Source organism: Ictalurus furcatus, chromosome 29 (assembly GCF_023375685.1).
Source record: "Ictalurus furcatus strain D&B chromosome 29, Billie_1.0, whole genome shotgun sequence".
Classification (NCBI taxonomy): domain Eukaryota; kingdom Metazoa; phylum Chordata; class Actinopteri; order Siluriformes; family Ictaluridae; genus Ictalurus; species Ictalurus furcatus.
The window spans coordinates 902,915-924,086 of NC_071283.1; the positions used below are offsets into that span (position 1 = coordinate 902,915).

General features: G+C 42.8%; 2 protein-coding genes across 2 annotated transcripts; both read left to right on the plus strand.

Annotated features, from left to right (window-relative positions):
* The first annotated feature begins 1,181 nt into the window (after nucleotides 1-1,181).
* slc34a2a (solute carrier family 34 member 2a) lies at nucleotides 1,182-9,332 on the plus strand. Its single transcript, XM_053619228.1, has 11 exons — nucleotides 1,182-1,402; nucleotides 2,118-2,246; nucleotides 2,340-2,483; nucleotides 2,567-2,678; nucleotides 3,349-3,544; nucleotides 3,849-3,944; nucleotides 4,061-4,148; nucleotides 5,020-5,187; nucleotides 6,345-6,461; nucleotides 7,062-7,186; nucleotides 7,890-9,332. The coding sequence occupies exons 1-11, from the start codon at nucleotides 1,228-1,230 to the stop codon at nucleotides 8,442-8,444; spliced, it is 1,905 nt and encodes a 634-aa protein (XP_053475203.1). The 5' UTR covers nucleotides 1,182-1,227; the 3' UTR covers nucleotides 8,445-9,332.
* Nucleotides 9,333-11,663: 2,331 nt separating this feature from the next.
* On the plus strand, nucleotides 11,664-19,720 carry rbpja (recombination signal binding protein for immunoglobulin kappa J region a). The gene is made up of 11 exons (XM_053619441.1): nucleotides 11,664-11,748; nucleotides 12,446-12,484; nucleotides 12,574-12,669; nucleotides 13,307-13,472; nucleotides 13,574-13,748; nucleotides 14,026-14,163; nucleotides 14,308-14,420; nucleotides 14,529-14,669; nucleotides 14,859-15,014; nucleotides 15,311-15,414; nucleotides 15,569-19,720. Exons 1-11 carry the CDS (start codon nucleotides 11,729-11,731, stop codon nucleotides 15,918-15,920), a joined length of 1,500 nt encoding a protein of 499 aa, XP_053475416.1. The 5' UTR covers nucleotides 11,664-11,728; the 3' UTR covers nucleotides 15,921-19,720.
* The last annotated feature ends 1,452 nt before the right edge of the window (nucleotides 19,721-21,172 follow it).

The following is a 21,172-nucleotide window of genomic DNA, read 5'->3' on the forward strand; positions in this document are numbered from 1 at the left end:
AATGTCTGCCTTAATAATGCTAAAAAATATATAAAGATAACCATTAGAGGTTTGTTGTCAAGGTGACCGCAGTAGATTAAAACACACACACACACACACACACACACACACACACACAATGTATTACCATTCATCTCTAAAACAAAATAAATTAATTCCAAAAACACTTATGTATAAAAGAAAAAGACATCACACACTCACAATTTATTTTCTCTTCTCTTTTATTTTTCTTTTGTAAGTCAATCTTATTTCATTTATCTTTTTTCTCTCCAAGTTATTTGGAAGAAGAGAAAATAAATAACAGGACACACTGAAAGTGATGAAGGGATGAAAGAAAGAAAAAAAAAAACTGAGAAAGATGACCCATAAACCATCTCAGCCAATCAGAGCATCGATCAGCTACAAATAACCTCCTGTAATGACTCCATTTTCCATTCACAAGCTTTGTGTGTGTGTGTGTGTGTGTGTGTGTGTGTGTGTGTGTGTGGCCAGATGCTTTCAGACTAATGGAGATTTCCATTATATTTGATTTTTTATATTTAGTTAGTGATCTGTCTTTAATGAATCATGTGATTAGAAAAATTGATTAGTGCCCTAGATTCAGAACACACACACACACACACACACACACACACACACACACACACACACACACTGTACTTTGTCATCATCGTGATCATCATCACACAGACACGCTATAAAACACACTCACTCTCACACACACTCTCCAGAGACACATCCCACAGCTGCAAGTGTGTGCTTACCTGCACAGGTGTGTTTGTGTGTGCACCTTTATCCTTTCACACACACACACACACACTCAGTGTGGATACACACCGGAATTCCAGACGTGTTCTGCACTTCCAGACGTGTGAAGATCTCGCCGTACACACTCACACACACACACACACACACACACACACACACACACACACACACACAGAAAGGTGAGTCTTGAAACACACACAAACACACACACACACACAACAGTGAGGGTTAAACACACCTGTGTGAGGCTTCATCAGGAACACAGTTAAGAATTGAATTTTTAAAAAGGGTTTGAATTTGTTCAACACTTTCATTAGTGATGTAATCATTGAGTGTGTGTAATTCAGATATAATTACTCATCTGTAACGCAGGTGTTTAGTGAGGTGAGTGGGGTGGGGGGCACATACTTTCGCATGCAGTGCTGATGGAAGCCGTGTATCGTTCTACTCAACATTCATATGCTGCATTTTTATGTTGGATTTTCTCTCTCTCTCTCTCTCTCAGTTATGAAGGACAGATCTGTGTGTATCCCTCCTGCCGTCTCCACCGTCACTCTGGTGTGTGATGATGTGAGGATGGATGAAGACGTCTGGGACATGGTTGATATAGAGGATACAGGGGTCACATGGGCAGGTGAGGAGTTTAAACATCCTGATATCAGAGAATATAAACACCTCCTCCTCCTCTTCCTCCTCCTCCTCCTCCTCACGCTCTCCACCTGCTCTGCTGAACTCTGTGGAGTTGTGGTGGTGTTGATGAATTCTCTAGAACTGCAGCTCTGACAGTAGTGCAGGTTTATATTAATGCGCTTGCTACGGTTTCTATAGTAACAGCGAAGTCACAGGGGCGTGCACAGCAGGCGCTCCACTGACAATAAACCGATTCAATAATAACAGCTGATGTGGTGAAGTTTTCTTAAAGTAAGGAGATGTTTATGTAACATTTATGGAAGGAGTCTCCAGTGTCAGAGCTCTGTAACAGTCAGAGGTGACTTTCAGTTTTCCCACATCTTTAGGACAGAGGAGTTTACACTTTCACTCTCTCTCTCTTCCTCTCTCACTCTCTCTCTCTGTGTCTCTCTCTTCCTCTCTCACTCTCTCTCTGTGTCTCTCTCTCTTCCTCTCTCTCTCTCGCTCTCTCTCTGTCTTTCTTTCACTTTTTCACTCTGTCTCTCTTCCACTCTCCCTCTCTCTCTCTCTCTCCCTCTCCCCCCCTCTCTCTCTCTCTGTCTCTCTCTCTCTCTCTCTCCCTCTCTCTCTCTCTCTCTCGCTTCCACTCTCCCACTCTCCCTCTCTCTCCCTCTCCCTCCCTCTCTGTCTCTCTCTCTCTCTCTCTCTCTCTCTCTCAGAGCTGGACAGTAAAGGGAAAGTGTTGCGGGTCTTTGTGTCAGTGGGGAAGTTGGTTCTGCTCTTGGGTTTGCTCTACACATTCGTCTGCTCTCTGGACCTCCTCAGCTCTGCATTTCAGCTTGTTGGAGGTACACAGCGGCTTTAGCGAGATACTTCAGTCCTTCATACACACATTTAAAATGTTTAATATTAAATTAAGTGTGTGTGTGTGAGTGTGTTAGGTAAGGCAGCTGGAGATATCTTCCAGGAGAACCAGGTGTTGTCGAACCCGCTGGCTGGCCTGGTGATCGGTGTCCTCGTCACTCTGCTCGTCCAGAGCTCCAGCACCTCCTCGTCCATCGTGGTCAGCATGGTGTCCTCTGGACGTGAGTCACATGATTATGATGATGATGATGATGATGATGGTAACAGTGATGAAAAAGATAACGAAAGACTACTCTTCCTACAGTGCTGCAGGTCTCCACGGCCGTCCCGATCATCATGGGCACCAATATCGGGACGTCGGTGACCAACACGGTGGTGGCCATGACGCAGGCTGGAGACAGGAACAAGTTCCGCAGGTGGGACCCTTCTCCGTACAAGAACTTCTCACGTTCTAAAACGAGCTAAATTATGGCTAATCATCTGGAATCAGAGCTTTTAGCTTTAACGACCCAGATTTGATGCCTGAAAAATAGAAATTAGAGAGTAAAAGTGACTATGTTGACGTGATTAAAGCTGTTGGGGCTAACCAAGCCCCTTTATGTGTAACTTTAACCAATCAGAACAGAGCAGTTTTAGTGTACTCACGGTAACTGAGCTAACACTGAATCTGAGCACAATCCTGAAAAGTGTTAAGTGTCCCAGGGTTAAAAAGGGCGGAGCTTAAGTCATATTTAATCAGCTAATCGCAAACTGTATTAAATCATTGCTAGCATTTGTTATCGATTCTTCATCTCATGCTTAGCATAAAATGCTGCCCTTAAATTACAGCGTTATCTGAGCATGTCACACCTCTGAGCTAAATTCCAAGCCTAGCTAACATTATTGTTACCTCTACGGTAGTTCTACCTTATGTTAATTAGCTAGCTATGATCTCACTTGAAATTGGCCAATCAAATTTGACTTGTTGGCAGGTTTTTAAAAAAAAAAGTCGGTAAAATTTGCTATCAAATGTTTTATGTCATATTTTCATGAAAGGGGCATAAAGGTGGTGTTTGTGCGACGTTTCTGAGAGTGTTGTGTTCGCAGAGCCTTTGCCGGTGCGACGGTGCACGATTTCTTTAACTGGCTGTCGGTGTTGGTGCTGCTGCCGCTCGAGGTGGCCAGCGGTTACCTGTACCGCCTCACCGAGCTCATCGTCTCGTCCTTCCACATCGAGAGCGGAGAGAACGCCCCTGCGCTGCTCAACGTCATCACTGACCCGCTCACACACTCCATCATCGAGGTACGAGTGTGTCAGGCGTGGTTTAGAAGTCAGTTAAAAACTTTTGATGAGCAGTTCAAAACATATCCAGTAGGGGGCGATAATTACTATGTTAGCTTCGATTAACACAATGAACTGAAATCATAAGAAACGAATACGAAATAATATGAATGCTTGTAAAACATCAAGAGATATTTCTGCAACAAATTTTTGATTCACACACACACACACACACACACACACACACACACACACAGAAAGTTAATAACGTATTGGTGTGGGGCTAAAACCAGTCCGAAAACATAAACGTATCTTCCCGATGCAGTTGGACGAGTCGGTCATCAGCGGAATTGCCACCGGAGACCCAGATGCCAGGAATAAGAGTCTCATCAAGACATGGTGTCGAACATCTACAAACACGGTACGTCTTTTTAAAACCTCTGCGTACGCTTCAGCGCCTGCTGGAAATACAGAAATACAGATCGGATGGTGTGAAAGATCTGCTGGGTCAATTGTCTGACAGTTTTTCATTTGCAGTCTCTGCAGAACATGACTATAGTGAACTGCACCGGTGCCCCCTGCTGGGAGTGGAGGAACGTCTCCGAAACCATCAACATTCAGAAATGTGAGCACGGAACTTATCCTACTCTGAGAAACACCTCTGGAACGAAATATATATAAACATCTGTGCTAGAATGTGAGATGACGGACAGAGCACGTTCTCAAACCGCTGTGCTGGTTATATAACTAGCGAGAGTTCTAGAATGTGAGCTAGTGGGTGGGCAAAAAACCGATTGACCCAGAGCGTATTCTAGAACATTTGTTTATATACAGTAACTGATGATAGTTCTAGAATGTAACTCGACAGATGGACAAAAAACATCATTCTAGAGCACATTCTTAAACCATTGCACTGGTTCTATAACTGCCGAGAGTTCCAGAATGTGAGCTCAGAGATGGACTAAAACCCGATTATTCTAGAGCGCATTCTAGAACCGGAACATTTGTTTATATACAGTAACTGCCAAGTGTTCTAGAATGTGAGTTAGCAGATGGACAAAGACCAGATTATTAGAGATCGCATTCTAGAACCGGAACATTGGTTTATATACAGTAACTGCTGAGAGTTCTAGAATGTGAGCTAACAGATGGACAAAACCCCGATTATCCTAGAGTGCATTCTAGAACCGGAACACTTGTTCCGTAAGTGCCGAGAGTTCTAGAACCGCGAGATGGAACACAGATCGCAAAGTTTCTAGAACGCAATCTAGAACAGATTTCTTGTTTATTGTTTTTATTTGGTTTATAAGAGAAATTTAAAGGACATTAAAAAGGACATAAAAAACAAATTAGGGTCTGATAGTTAACGATGGTTTTTGTACAGTGTAGAGCGAGTACACTTTGTCTTCCACCGTCTGATGTCAGAATTTCGGGCGGGTCTGTGTGTGACCACGCTGCTCCTTTGTCAGAACCCAGCTGTCTGTCTGTGTCTGTAGGTGGTCATATTTTCGTGAACACGACACTGCCCGACCTGGCGGTGGGACTGATCCTGCTCGCTGCGTCTCTCCTGGTGCTCTGTATCTGCCTCATCCTCATCGTCAAATTGCTCAACTCCATGCTGAGGGGTCAGGTGGCCTCCGTCATCAAGAAGGTCATCAACACAGGTCTCAGGCCAACAATCTGTCCATCTGCCCTTATTCCTTATACATTTTCTCATGTTTGAAATCTGTCCTCTATTTGTACCCTCTGTGAGTTTAAAGAGGTTTAATAATAATTGATATTATACTGTATATACGCTGTTGCTAGGCAACTGAGAAAGACTACTCTGTGGTATTTAACGCTAGCTCGCAACCGCTCTTTTATAGGGACAAGCTAAACACACGTTGATAGTTAGACGGAGACAGAACCATCAGGAACGTCAACATTTACCTCAGAAGTGTTGGTAAATTATTAAGAAAAGACTTTATACGACTAAAAATACACTGTAACATCGACTGCTAACTACCACAGTTTTCACCATATTGAAAAACTCTTGTTGTTTTGAATGGTTAAAGTCACGGGACTACCATTGCTAAGACTCCTCTGTTTTGTCTAATACGGACAATGTAAAGACAGAGCAACAGTGGAAACGAGACACAGTTGTCAGAAACATCAACGTTTACCTCAGAAGTGTTGGTAAATTACCAAGAAAAGTACTTTAATAACTTTATATGACTAAAATTACGCTGTAATTCATGTAGAATCAACTGCTAACTACCACTATATTGAAAAACGCTTGCTGTTCAAATGGTTAAAGTCACGGGACTACCATTGCTAAGACTCCTCTTTATGCTAACGCTAATACGGACAATGTAAAGACAGAGCGAGAGCAAAAATGACACAAAATTGTCAGCGTTTACCTCAGAAGTGTTGGTAAATTACTAAGAAAAGTACTTTAATAACTTTATATGACTAAAATTATGCTGTAATTCATGTAGCATCAACTTCTAACGACCAAAAATGCTTGCTATTCAAGTGGTTAAAGTCATGGGACTACCGTTGCTAAGACTACTCTTTATGCTAACGTTAATACGGACAATGTAAAGACAGAGCGAGAGCAGAAACGACACAAAATTGTCAGAAACGTCAACGTTTACCTCAGAAGTGTTGGTAAATTACTAAGAATGACATCAAATTTACACTTAGCTTCGACAGCTAACTGACTTCACGCATACGGCTTCCGCCGTTTTAAAAAACGGCAACGTTTGGTTGTGTACGCCTGTGTTTTTTATTTACTATCTATATTTTTAGGGTTGTTTTTTGTGTGTTTTTTTGTGAGCAGATTTTCCGTTTCCGTTCAGTTGGGTGACTGGTTACCTCGCCATCATGGTGGGAGCAGGAATGACCTTCATCGTACAGAGCAGCTCGGTTTTCACCTCCGCCATCACGCCCCTCGTAGGTCAGTCTCTCCGTCCAGCCATCTGTACAGCTGTATTTCGGAGTCCAAAATTTCTTTTCATTTGATTTATTTTCTTATTTATTTTAAATTGCCGTATACTTTGCTATATTCCATTCAAGTGCTAACACACGTTTAGTTTTCTCTTCCAAAAGTGTTAAACCTACAATGTCCTTTCCTCTTCCAAGAATCCTGGCACAAACAGCACATTTACGGTTGTTGTTTTAAGGCATTATCATATCAGTAACAGATGGAGATAGTGTTTGTACAGAACAGTCAGAACACAGTTCATTTATTTATTACTTGAGCTAAGGTTCACCAGCTTCACCTATCTTTATCAGGAAGTTTATAAAGGTGAAAGTGAAGCGAATGTAACAGGCTTTGTGCTATCATAGCATATTCAGTAGCTAATTCTCTGCTAGCTGCTATATTAATTAATTAACATATGAGATAAATAACATTGTACAGAAACCAGCTAATTAGCATACTAACCTAAACACTTGAGGTGCAGGGATGCTAAACACTTCTGACTTCTGGCTAAATGTTACTAAAATGTAGCTAACTTTATTTCTATTTGGTATGTGTGTGTGTGTGTGTGTGTAGGTCTCGGGGTGATTAGCATTGAGAGAGCGTACCCGCTGTGTCTGGGTTCCAACATCGGCACCACGTCTACAGCCATACTAGCGGCTTTGGCTAGTCCAGGAGAAACACTGACTCACTCGATACAGGTTAGACACACACACACACACACACACACACACACTTATGCTATGTCTTATATTTTAGTTAATTATCCTCTAATTATCCCTTCTAGCAACTGATAAGATTGCGGTGCGTTCACAAACCCCTGTTCACTGAGTACTTTACTCTCAGATACAGCTCCATAAACAACGATTACACGCAAAACAACAAAAACGCATCCGTTTTTTTTTCCTTTTTCCTTGTTCATTGTATCAAAGGAGACTTTGTTAGCATTAGCATTTATATTAGTAATATAACTTCCTTTATTTTGTTGCAGTTGCCAGAAAAACATGTGATTGTTTTTAATCTTTGTATCGTTGATATTGTTCCTGCTTCATTTTCAACAATAACTTTCAAAACCCTTTGAAATGATCACGTAATTTTAACAGAAATCACTAGAACAGAGTTGTTCAAGCCGTTGTCATGGCGATGGAGAGTCCTGGTTCCAATAAGGAACTGGTGGGAAAGCGCATAATTGTTCTGGTCACAAAATCAACCTCGTTAACTTACTAGTGAAAGTGGAAAAATTAATACATAATCGCTCCATGTACATAGAATTGAGTGCAAAAGTTTGTGCCCCTCCCATGGGTTAGAAATAAAGTTACCAGCATTTTACAGTTATTTATTGTTCCCAGCTAAACAATCAAAAATCACTGCTAATTTTTTTTCTTCCTGTTCTCACTCCTTCAGATCGCTCTAGTCCATCTGTTCTTCAACATCTCAGGCATCCTACTGTGGTACGTACTGCCGTTCATGCGCGTCCCCATCCCCATAGCGAAGTCTCTGGGTCATGTGACCGCGCAGTATCGCTGGTTCGCAGTGTTCTACGTGCTGCTCTGCTTCTTCTTCATCCCTCTGCTGGTGTTCGGTCTGTCTCTGGCCGGCCTTCCCGCTCTCCTCGCCGTCCTCGTCCCAGTGTTGCTCCTCATCATCACTGTCCTCGCCATCAACTTCCTGCAGTCGCGCTTTCCAGAGAGACTTCCTTCCTATCTGCGCTCGTGGGACTTCCTGCCTCTGTGGGCTCGATCTCTCGAACCCTGGGACCGAATAATCACGGCCATGATCGCACGCTGCTGCTGCTGCTGCAAATGCTGCCAGGTTGCCAGGGGTGATGAGGAGGCGGAGCCAATTGGAAGGAAGAATTATGGGATGGAGATACACGATAACCCAGTTCTGGCCAATGAGAATGAAGAAAATGTCAAAGGCCCGTCCAGTTCAGTTATTTTTAATGCGACAGCATTATAGAATCAGTTATTAATGTACTATTACTCATTTATAACACATGTATTATATAGTTATTACACCTCAATTATAGCATTATAGACTTATATTGTTATTATAACATATCGAGCTTGACTGGATCAAGGACCAAGAGCAAAAATGTAATTTCTGAATGCTATTTATATTTTATATGCCTATAGTTGACCAATTCTCCGAAAGTATATATTATTTTGGAAATGGAAAGCTACTACAGTATGTTTTATAGTTATGCAGGAAGGTTTATGTTGAAATCCGATGTTTAATAACATCTTCAGTCCTGAGTTGTAGAAATCTCTGAATAAATCGGCTAAGTATTAAACCGTTCTGCATATCGAATATTTGCACTGCTGTTTATTAGTTTTATTGTTTACCTGGACAATACACCTGTATTAACATAGCTATAGGTGATGTTTATGGTGTTTATGGTCTGCGGTCCTTCTGAAAACACGTGAGGAAATATTATTGAAACGATTATTTTATTATTTTATGGCTTCAATGCTACATGTATTGTGTAGGGTTAATTACAGAATCATTCACTTCTCAGTACTATGACTGTGTCGTACACACACACACACACACATTGTAAATTCGGGGTGTTTTAGGTCACTGTTATTGATTAACCCATCAATCGACTGCCACATGTTCAACTCTTCACCAAACCATGCGATTAATGTGGAATCGATGTTTTTTTTCCCTCCATTGATTTACTGAGTATTTTTCCACGGATTTAATTTACACAAAAATCTTAAACGTGTAAAGCCTAAAAAGGGGGTGGGGACAGGAAATTGGAGCTTAAATATGATCCTCACAGTCATTTATAGGGAATCGTACTTCCTGCCCCACATCAGTAGACCTGCATTTTAAATGCATACAGTAATTTTGTTTTTAATTGCTGTAACATTCCCACATAAAGGAGGCTTTTGAATGCGATACTAAACAATAAGGCGAGGCAAGACAATGCCAATTTGTTAATAATATATTTATTTATTTATATTGTGTATGTTTCTTACACCAGACAATTCAAGGTGCTATGAACAAATGTAAAAACAATTAAAAAGACAGAAAATAAAAGAAAGACTGCCTTTAAGTGCAGTCTGGAGAAAGAAACGGAGGAGTGATATGGGGCCAAGCACTTTTAAACAGGGCTGTTGTCCATGCTATATGAAACTCCTCTGTGTTCCTCTGTGAACTACACTTACCCATAATCCCTTTCCCGGTCTCTGCTCCTAACACACATATGTGCATCTACACACAGGGATGTTTAGCCTTGCTATTCAGGAGGATGAGCCAGATGTCAGGAGTCTACTGAATAAAATCAGTTACCGGTGGCTCAACTGACCTGAGTTAATCAGTCATAATTCTTCACTACTGCTGTTTATCACACACACACACACACACACACACACACACACATGTATACACACTTTATATCTTTATCAGCAGAGACAGAGAAGTGTAGAAATTAAGGGCAGAGTGTCTCAGTGAGCTGATTGATGTCAGATACGGCTGAAGATAAACGGCTCGCTGTGTGGTGTAACATAATGAGCTGATTATCACGTCGTGCTCAGCAGATATTTCAGCACGTGGGAGTAGGATTTCGTGTGTGTGTGTGTGTGTGTGAGTGACTCACAGCTCTAATCTAAGCATATATAAAGATAATACATTACTGTAAAGACAGGAAGTACTCGATCTCGTGTTCGATTTTGGTCAAATTACTGAATTAAATACGACACAGATATTCGTCAATTACAAATTGTTCATATTGTTAATTAAAACGCTAATAATAGTGATCGTTTGAGTGCTTTCATACGGTATTGCAGTTAATAATCCAAATGTTCATACTACTTATAGTATGTCCACACTAATTCATATTTTTGTGTTTACACTTTGATATTTAATATTCAGATCAACCTGGAAACAACAACCATGATTTTAAAATAGCCAAATTATATTGCATTTATTATTTATTTATCACCAAGGCTTTCACAACAACATCAACTAACATTTTAAGACTGATTAATGCTAATTAATATGAAAAGAGGATTCAAATAATTCACATGCCATTCTGAAACAGCTTTTTTTTAAAGAATTCTACAACAAATATTTTTTTATTAATAACCAACTTTCCATGCTGTTGTTAAAAAATCTTTTCTAAATAGTATATAACTTATTACCGTTATACAATTAATTTTAATATTACTTAAACTTGTTATATTTTATTCATTTTTTTTATCATCTCTGGTCCTATTATCAACTATTGTTCTAAACAGCACTGACTACTAATTATAATTTTTATTGTCATCTTCTATAAGTAATAATGAGCATCGTTATAAATTACACTCATTTAAATATTCATTAGCAGTCATGTAACTATTAATTGGTCTTAAATTGCTTATTCATGTTGTTATGCAAGTCTTGTTGTTATTTACTCCTTAATCCTCTCCTCAGTTTATAGTAAAGGAACTCTGCCATCTGGTGTTGGCACTAAATTCTGTATATCTGTATATTTCTGTTTAGTCTTTAATGAAAATAGTAATGATTTGTTGTAACGATATTTACAGTATTTATCTCTTTCATAACAATGTCAACACTTATATAGACGCATTACTGTAACTGAACATAAATAGTTATCCTGAAATATCCTGTCATAACAAACATTGTACACAAAATCCCATATTTTAAAAAAAATGCTTTTCTTCCAGACACTAACCCTAATAACCCCTTTTATTTATTTATTTATTTATTTATTTATTAAGCTACATCATACAACATTCCTACAGAAATAATACAGTGTGGATCTTTGTTCCCACAACCTTAACCTGGCAAGCCTTAATTAACTTAACGAAGGATTAAGAAGTGTGAAATATGAGTTTAGGAGGCGTGCTTGTACACGGGACCTGTCCTCCACGCTGTGAGAATTTTCACACGGTACTTCTTTGTCATTTGTCTACACTGACAAATCTCGCGATAACACATTAACCCATTCTATAGTAGATTTCAGTGTTATCGCGAGATTTCAGAAACTTTCCCACGCCTGTGTGAGACAAACCCCCCCTCCTCCTCCACCTTCTCACGCTTTGCTCTGCGGTCTGTCAGAGAAAATGAACTCTCGCGATAACACACGATCGGCTTCAATGCTGTTCTATTGTGAGAATATCTGAGCTATCGCGAGACTTGAGCTACTTTCCCACGACTGGGGTTGTTCCGTCTGGAAGGAAGGCTGGCAGAAATCTCGCGATACTTAGACTTTACTAGAGAGTTGATGGAAGATGGCGCCTGTTGTGACGGGGTAAGCGATGAAATTAACAACAAGAAGGGGGCATGGAGAAATAAAAGTTGACATTAAACATTCAGGTTTTGTCCGGAGAGTTTAATTTAGTCGCATTCTGTCTCAGCTTCCATGTGTAGTCCTGTCAACCGTTGTTATTTACTTACTTTTTGGTCTCGTGCCTTGTTTTAGTTGTGTTCTTTTATGCAGTTAGCTCAGCTAGCCGTCATGCTAACCAGGCAAGTTTCGTCCACATTTTTAGAGCGCAAATATTTCTGGAAAATGATCATTAATGACCACGAGATATGTGTTTTACATGGGTGTCAATTAGCCGGTACTTTATAGGAGTGAGCAATAAACCGTAAAAGACGGTGCGGTTTCTTTACGCCGCTCGTAGTGAACAGAAAAAAGCTGTTTAACGAGTCAGCCAACTATTAGCTCGCTAGCTGTACCAGACTTTTTTTTTTTTACTTTGATAACGGGTTACATAAAATTTTATGACACATTAGCATGGCTTTCACGCAGTGCTATTTTACCTGTTTTATTAAGAGGAGCGTAGAAATACTTTAAGGTTGTTTAGGGTTTATTTTTTTGTTTATTAGTCATCCAAACTGTCAAGCAGCTGTACACAAACCGCGCATGCGCAGTTCTCGTAGCTAAACCTGCTGCTGCATTCTGTAATTCTGACATTCTGAATTCTTTTGCTTTGTTTATACAGGAAATTTGGGGAGCTTCCTCAGCCAAAGCGCCTTACTAGGTACAACCTTTTAACTTTTTTTTATCCTAACGTTGTCCTGATTGAGTTTGTTTATAAATTTGAGTGTTGTTTGTATTTTTCCCTCAAAGAGAGGCGATGCGTAATTACTTGAAGGAGAGAGGAGATCAGACGGTGCTGATTCTACACGCAAAAGTTGCACAGAAATCGTACGGAAATGAAAAGAGGTAAGTGTGTGTTCTGCTGATGTTCCAGATAAGTTGAGATTTCCCAGATATATTATGGGAAGTCTGATACAGTTACAGTGGCATTAGGAGGCGGGGAACTGTGTGCTGATTGGTTACGGTGGCGTTAGGAGGCGGGGAACTGTGTGCTGATTGGCTACAGTGGCGTTAGGAGGTGGGGACCTGTGGGCTGATTGGTTACAGTGGCTTTAGGAGGCGGGCTACTGTGTGCTGATTGGTTACAGTGGCATTAGGAGGCGGGGAACTGTGTGCTGATTGGTTACAGTGGCGTTAGGAGGCGGGGAACTGTGTGCTGATTGGTTACAGTGGCGTTAGGAGGTGGGGAACTGTGTGCTGATTGGTTACAGTGGCGTTAGGAGGTGGGGAACTGTGTGCTGATTGGTTACAGTGGCGTTAGGAGGTGGGGAACTGTGTTAGTGACGTGGGTGTGTGATTGATAGATGGACGCTGTGTAGTTTTCCTGAGAGCACATGTGGCGTCAGGAACATGGTGTGGACAACGTTCCTATTCATTTTAAACTCTGAATATCATGTGTGTTTACTGTATGCATATGGGTTAAGTAGAAGATATGAGAGTTGTGTTGTTGAGCCTTGTAACGTATCGTGGCGTGTGTGTCGAGGTTCTTCTGCCCGCCGCCGTGTGTGTACCTGATGGGCTGCGGCTGGAAGAAGAAGAAGGAGCAGATGGAGAGAGAGGGCTGCTCGGAGCAGGAGGCACAACCCTGCGCCTTTATCGGGATCGGAAACAGCGAGCAAGAAATGCAGCAGCTCAACCTGGAGGGCAAGGTGCTGACCCCCCCCCCACACTCTTAAACACTAAACAAGGGAAGGGACACAGTACAAAAATGATAAATGCCCTCCCTCTCGCTCTCCCTCTCGCCTTGCAGAACTTCTGCACAGCCAAAACGTTGTACATATCCGACTCAGACAAGAGGAAGCACTTCATGCTGTCGGTGAAGATGTTCTACGGGAACAGCGCAGAAATCGGCGTCTTCCTCAGCAAACGCATCAAAGTCATCTCCAAACCTTCCAAGAAGAAACAGTCTCTGAAGAACGCAGACTGTGAGTCGTCGTTTTTTTCTGTTCATTCAGAGACGCTTTTAATTCTGAGCAGGGTGAGTCTATACATTAAAGGTTTGCTACTTTTCACCTCTGTTTAACTTTAAAATTCTCTCTCTCCCTCTTTCCCTCTCTCTCTCTCTCTCCCTCTATCTCTCTCCCTCTCCCTCTCTATCTCTCTCCCTCTATCTCTCTCCCTCTATCTCTCTCCCTCTCTCTCTCCCTCTCTCTCTCTCTCTCTCCCTCTCCCTCTCCCTCTCTCTCTCTCTCTCTCTCTCAGTGTGCATAGCATCGGGCACTAAAGTGGCTCTGTTTAATCGGTTACGCTCTCAGACAGTCAGCACTCGATACCTCCATGTTGAGGGAGGAAACTTCCACGCTAGCTCTCAGCAGTGGGGAGCCTTTTACATCCACCTGTGTGCGTCTCTCTCTTTCACTCACTCACGCACACACACACACACACACACACACACACACACACACACACACACACTTTTGTTATTTGTTGCTGTTTGTCATTGTCCAGTATTTGATCGTTCTCTTTTTTCCTCTCACTCTGCAGTGGATGATGACGAGTCGGAGGGTGAGGAGTTTACAGTGAGAGACGGATACATCCACTACGGTCAGACCGTTAAACTGGTGTGTTCTGTCACAGGCATGGCTTTACCGCGTCTGGTGAGAGCACACACTATTAAAAATCTTTTTTTTTCTTCTTCTAGCATTGATCATGGCAAATGAAATGTTGGTTTATTAAATTACGTGTGTGTGTGTGTGTGTGTGTAGGTAATCCGTAAGGTGGATAAGCAGACGGCGCTGATGGACGCAGATGATCCTGTATCTCAGCTTCACAAGTGTGCATTTTACCTGAAGGACACAGAGCGCATGTACCTGTGCCTCTCTCAGGAACGCATCATCCAGTTCCAGGTGAGAGACACACACACACACACACACACACGCACAGACACACACACATATTACTGTACCTGTTTGCTAATTAATGAGACTAATAGGTACACAAGCCACGCCCCCTTCACTAACTGGCACACAGGCCACGCCCATTCATTGACTGGCACACAGGCCACGCCTCCTTCACTGTAACTTGAATGATTACAGGCGACGCCGTGCCCCAAAGAGACGAACAAAGAGATGATTAATGATGGCGCGTCGTGGACGATCATCAGCACTGATAAAGCCGAGTACACGTTCTACGAGGGCATGGGCCCTGTCACACACCCTGTCACACCTGTACCTGTGGTTGAGAGTTTACAGGTAACACACATTTATTCAAATATAATAAAAAAATGACTCAGTCCACCATATTCATTAAACAGGAAGAGTGGATCAGTTTTTAAATAAATAAATAAATAAAGATTTTTAATAGTTCTTCTGAAGAGGCATGAGATAAAGGTGTGTGTGAGACCAGAAATAAATCACCTCCAGTTATTTTGTCTGTATAAGGCTTATCAGTATTGTATTAAAATACTGCTTTACATGAGGGTTTTGAGTTTAGTGTGTGTGTGTGTGTCTGTGTGTGTGTGTGTGTGTCTGTGTGTGTGGCGGGGTAGCTAAACGGAGGGGGCGATGTAGCCATGCTGGAGCTGACTGGACAGAACTTTACTTCAAACCTCAGAGTGTGGTTCGGTGACGTGGAGGCGGACACCATGTACAGGTGAGCCAATCACACGCAGTTATACCCCGTGTAGTGAGCGCATATACAGTAGCGAACACAGTCCTTTCAGGTTTGGCCTTTCTGTGTGAAGACGAATTGAAGGTGGTGGATGGTTACGTTCGGTGTGTGTGTGTGTGTGTGTGTGTGTGTGTAGATGTGGCGAGAGTGTTCTCTGCGTGGTTCCTGATATCTCTGCGTTCCGTGAGGGATGGCGCTGGGTCCGGCAACCCGTCCAGGTTCCGGTCACTCTGGTGCGCAACGACGGTATCATCTACTCCACGGCACTCACCTTCACCTACACACCTGAGCCAGGGCCAAGGCCACATTGTAGTGCTGCAGGAGCCATCCTGCGCTCAGGCTCCGCCTCCTCGCCCTCCTCATCCTCCTCTTTGTCGTCTTCATCGAGCCTTATGCTGCAGTCGAGGATCGACAGTCAGGCTGGATTCCCTACAACCGGCGGCGTTACATCATCGTCCTCTTCCTCCGCGGCCATGTCCGTGTCCTAATCTGTGTGCGCGTGTGTGTGTGTGCGCGCATGGTGCTGAAGGGCAAAATTAAAACGCCACCATTCGGATTCTCCAATAAAGGACGACTATGTTGCAGAACGGACGAAATTCCGAGAGGAAAATCAAACTGAAGACCAGCTCTTTTTCTCAGAAGTTCACGGAAATAAAACGAAACCGATCATGGCTTTGCCAAATCCTAAAAAAAAACACACAAGTGAAGAAAATTCTTCCTTTTCTCCGCCAGAAAGGGCTCCGCTGCATCTACGTGGAAGAAAAAAAAAGTTATCACATAGTAATATAGTTTTCAAGGACCAAGGAATATTATTATTATTATTATTATTATTATTATTTTTTATTGATGTATAATTTTATAAGCTTTAGCTAAGGTACATTTTTCACTTTTTTTTTTCTTTTAAATCCTTTCTCGGTTTTATAACATTTTAGTAACCTTTTTGTTACCAAATAGTTTTGTATATTTCTCATGAGCATTTGTGCTCGGAAGTGTAAAAAAAAAAAAAAGAAAAGGAAAAAAAAAAAAAGGAAAAAGAAGACGGCTTCACGCGGTTTTAATCGCCTGAGCTCGTTCTCATAGCTGCCTTTTAATCCTCTTTGGCGACTGCCTTAAATTTTCTGGACTTGTACAAGCGTTTTTATCTTTTTTCTTTCTTTTTTTTTCTTTTGTAATACTGTTTTTACATCGTCTATTTGCCCTGTTTTTTTGTTTCCTAAACTGAAGTGTAATATTGTGTGTGAGATTTGGGAGAAGGCGGCTTTACTCATGTTTTTTTTTTTTTTTTCTTCTTCTTACACACACACATGAAAGCTTTAACTGACTCATGCTGCCATTGAGTGATCATCCGAGCATTTACAGACAGCCCCCGTCATTTTTGCCCCTTCTTATACGATTAACAAAAAATCACCTTCCCACAAATAACAGTTGAGTAATGCGCTTAAACCGCTCGATCCCAAGGGACGCTTTTACTAAATCCGGCTCTGATTATATTCTTAAAAATGAGTCCGCGATCGTATCAGAGCTTCCGTGACGCAGTATGGAGACTGATATACCACCAAGGTGGTTTACTCTTTCTCTCCCCCCCGCCTCCCCGCCCACGCTCTAGCTAACGGTCATCTCGCAATGCTAATTATCGAGTCCGGAACTCATGAAAGCAAAACTGCTCGAGTCCAGAACTCGGAAATGCAGCACAAGTCGGGTCTGGATTTTGGATTTGTTTCGAATATTTCAAGCCCAGAACTCGCTAACGCGAAACCGCTCGAGTCCAAGATTGGGTGGGGGCGGGGGGGGGGGTTCATAACGACCAACATGCAAAATAGGTCGAGTCTAAGGCACGCTAACACGGAACACTTGAAGGCCAGCAGGAGTTGATCGAGCTCGAGGCTGGAGTTTGGAATTGTCAAATGGATTAGGTTCAAACTAAAGAGAGGTGAAACAGGGGCAGCTCAGATTTCAACTGTTCAACAGATTTAGTCCAGAACTCAGCAACACTTTGTCACAGGGTTTAGTTTCAAATCTCAGAAATCCAGTCTGAGTCTGTGATTCTGAATACGCCAAAACCCAGACGATCCTAAAGCAGCTGTGCCAGAACACGTGCCCGTGTAAAACTGGGCTTTTAGGACGGATTTAGATTCAGACCTTCTGGAAAAGTGCAGATGAGGTTTGATCACTGTGAAACAGAACCCAGTACTGTAAAACCGATCCGGGAGACAGTAACACAAACCAGGTGGAGTCCAGTCTCCAAACTCGCAGGAAGCTGGAGCACGTCTGGTCCAAAACCAGGAACCCTGAGAAGGGAAGCAGGTTGATCCTGAAGCCGGCGTTTAGTCTCTAAACCTGCCGCTTTTAGGATAACGCGAGCGGAAAGAAAGAGAGCGTCGTGTCTCTGAGTGAAGCGTGAAGTATTTTAGAGCCCTGGATGAGAATTTCCAACACGAGCATCGTTTATCTGCAGAATTGGTGGGTTGATTCTCGACCTTTATTTATTTACGGACAGGTTGGTTTGAACACGACTGGAAGACTGAGGTGTAAAGACTCGGATCAAATCGAGTCCCAGAGTGTCTCCTGCTCTTATTTTTTCATTTTGTTGTATGTGTTTTTTGTTTTCAGGACAATTAGATTTGGTGTGTTTGGTCGTGTGTAGGAAGGTAGCACCCTGCGCTCGAGGGATCTTCATCACCTACGAACTGAAAAATGCGTCCAGAATCTCTGCACTTTGTTGATTTTATCTTTCTTCCTGTTCCACGTTTATTTTTCCCCCCTCCTCCATCATGAAAGATCATTTTAATGGCAGCTGAAACGAACCCTTTGTGCCTACGAGAAATCTCCCACCCCCGTCTCGTCACCGCGCTCAAACCTAGAGGTCAACGTTTTTGAAGGTCATGATCTTTTCAGTGTTATTGCTTTATTAGGCTGTGCTCCAGTAGCGTTCCTGACACGCCCTCGTCCATTAGCACTTCCCCCGAGATGGGCTCCTGGGGAGTTCTCCGCAAATATAGCGGCATGTATCTTCACGAGTTCTTTCTTTGAATTCCTGAGATCAACTGGTGTGGCTCCTGCTCTGTTAGAACGAGAGCCTCCAGCCACGATCGGTGTTTATCGATAGAAACCGACGAACTTTAGAAGCAGCTTTGGGTAGAAGTCCTCGTGATGGAACGTATGAAGCGTAACGTTCAGCAGTAAAACATTTCAAAGCTAACGTTTTATTCCTCGAACACCTCGCGTGCAACTTCACAAGGCTTGCTAATTATCAAACTAGCTAGTTCGCTCGACAAGGGCGTGTTTAAAACGGCGCCGGAGCACAGCGAGAGTCTTCCGAAGATAGGTCTTCCCTCAGAGCCTTTTTTAAAAAAAATATGTATAAATGAAAGGATTAACACGGCGAAGGATCGAGCGTAGTCGATTAGCAACAAGTTGTTTGCTTTTTAGTTTTGCTAACGTTATCTCGCGCGAAGTCTTTCCGTCCACGAACAAATCTTCCGATAGTCATTTCAAGCGTCGTCGTTAAGCTCCGTGATGTTTTTTTTAACATAAACAAATTTTTGAATATTAGCAGCTGTTAAATATTAGGAGGTGGAGCCTAAGAGGTATCTAGGAACGCGTTGAGAACGGCAGCCTCGGCAGTAACGTTCCAGCTTGTGACTTTGGGCTCGTGTTTATAGATGACCGGGAGTCCCACCGCGTCCTAAACCGTGTCAGCAGACCGGTCTAAAGAACTGGGCGTGGTCAGAGGCTGGAGAGTGACCCGTTCCTTTTGTTAGTTAGTTTAGTCACGGGCACTTCCCGAACTGAGAACGTGTAGGTCGAAGGAGACTGATGAAGGTTTTCAAGGTCATGCTGATGTGTCTTATTTAACGAGCTGATTTATTTTTCACTCGTGCCACTGTACTTTGCCTTAACGATGAAAAATAAGCAAAACAGTTCTCTGATGAAATGCCGCTAAACATCCTTTGCCAAAATCTTGCCACTTAGATGAGAGCTCACGCGTGTCAAACATCTCGTATCAGTCTTAAACGTTAATTGTGTGTGTGTGTGTGGGGGGGGGGGGGGGTGGGGTGGATTGCAGACTGTTTGTGCTCTTTCCACTCGGGACGTTATGAGTGCTAGCGCTCTGAAGGGCCAGTGCTTCTGTAGCCTCACTGAAATACTGTAACGGATGCAATACACTTCATTACACATCGGCGTAATCCCAGGCTGTGTTCCTTTTCTCAAACCTACGTCAAGGTCACGACGACGGTTCGAAGAGGGATCGAGTCGACGTCAGTGGAGCAATAAAATACTTAACAGATGATTGTGTTTGAGTTTCATTTCTTTGACTGTTGGATAATAATAATCATGCTCGTTCGCTAGAAATAAACCCGTAAACGTCACTTCAGCTTTCCTGGGAATGTTCTGGATTTCAGTTCAAGTGTTCTCGCTAGAACGACAGCCGTTTTAAGGTTCTAAACTCTAGCGGTATAGCATGTGCGTTCCTAAACCTGCTCCTGGAGAACCTCCTGCCCTTCACACTTTAGTGTTTTCTCTGCTCTCAGGACAGGGGGGGGGTTCTCCAGTACCAGGGTTGGGAATGTGTGCTCCAGAACATGTACTTGTAGAAACTTTAGAACCTCTGATGCTGATGCTGTAGTTCCTACCTTCCACCCGGGAGAAACGGATCGTGATTGGCCGAGTAGGAATTACAAGTCCTTTCGAAGGGAACCCTCGAAGGTTCTAGGTAAAGAACCCTTGGGAAAATGTAACACTGGTTCCGTGTGTATTTTTGACGCAGCTTTAACACGGCCGCCGTTGTAATAAGAACGCCAGGGAATGATTCCAGGATATTTCAACAGGATGATCATTTTTAATCAGAGCTGGAGATCTACAGCACCAGGAGGCGGAGCAAACGGGTAAGCAGGCGGGGCGAGCAGAGTATAATTTTATGCAAATGAGAAGCGCCAGTTTGAAGATACTCACGGATTTATTTTATTTTAGCAACAACACTACTGATCTGGGGTCAGAGTTTGCAGAGGAGATCGCTTCTAGCCGGATTTTACCCAAATGAGTCCATGGAAACCAGCAGTCACTCAATACAGGACACACCCACTAGCGATTAAACACAGTGATGATGAGTTGTTGCTGAGGTGGGCGGAGCCTCAGTGTCAGCTGGTGCTGATGTCATGACGCGTGGCCTAGTGTCGCTCCCTCAGCACTCGGCTAAACATCAAAGAGATTTCGAAATGCGACACCGATGACGGGCACCTGTCAGTTAACGACAGCACTCTATACACACACTCTCACACACACACTCACACACCTGTTGTGTTTTCAGGCCAGACCGAGTTGTTGAGGCGTAACCCGAACCGGTGTTTCTGCTCCTCTAAGAACATGAATCTTGGACTCGGTTACTATGATGGGGTTCTAAATTTAATCCTGAGTCTAGGTAAAAGTGTGTGTGTGTGTGTGTGTGTGTGTGTGTGTGTGTTGGTTCTTAAATAAACTTCTCTTTGGTGAACAGAACAAAAGCAGAACTTTTTATTGCCTGTTCTTAGGTAGTAATTGTGCTGAATCGACTCTATTGATTCCCAACATCTGGGATCAGAATCAGAGCCAGTGATCAGAGCGCGTCCACGTTGATCAGAGCGCGTCCACGTTGACCAGAGCGCGTCCCCGGTGATCAGAGCGCGTCCACGTTGATCAGAGCGCGTCCACGTTGACCAGAGCGCGTCCCCGGTGATCAGAGCGCGTCCCCGGTGATCAGAGC

Bases quoted from the DNA above. Each gene is read 5' to 3' on its own strand.
- rbpja (XM_053619441.1), top strand. From the start codon at position 11,729: ATGGCGCCTGTTGTGACGGG. The intron at 12,670-13,306 runs GTAAGTGTGTGT...GTGTGTGTCGAG, and splicing joins TCGTACGGAAATGAAAAGAG to GTTCTTCTGCCCGCCGCCGT. The intron at 14,421-14,528 runs GTGAGAGCACAC...GTGTGTGTGTAG, and splicing joins GCATGGCTTTACCGCGTCTG to GTAATCCGTAAGGTGGATAA.
- slc34a2a (XM_053619228.1), top strand. From the start codon at position 1,228: ATGCTGCATTTTTATGTTGGATTTTCTCTCTCTCTCTCTCTCTCAGTT. The intron at 3,545-3,848 runs GTACGAGTGTGT...TTCCCGATGCAG, and splicing joins TCACACACTCCATCATCGAG to TTGGACGAGTCGGTCATCAG. The intron at 5,188-6,344 runs GTCTCAGGCCAA...TTTTGTGAGCAG, and splicing joins CAAGAAGGTCATCAACACAG to ATTTTCCGTTTCCGTTCAGT.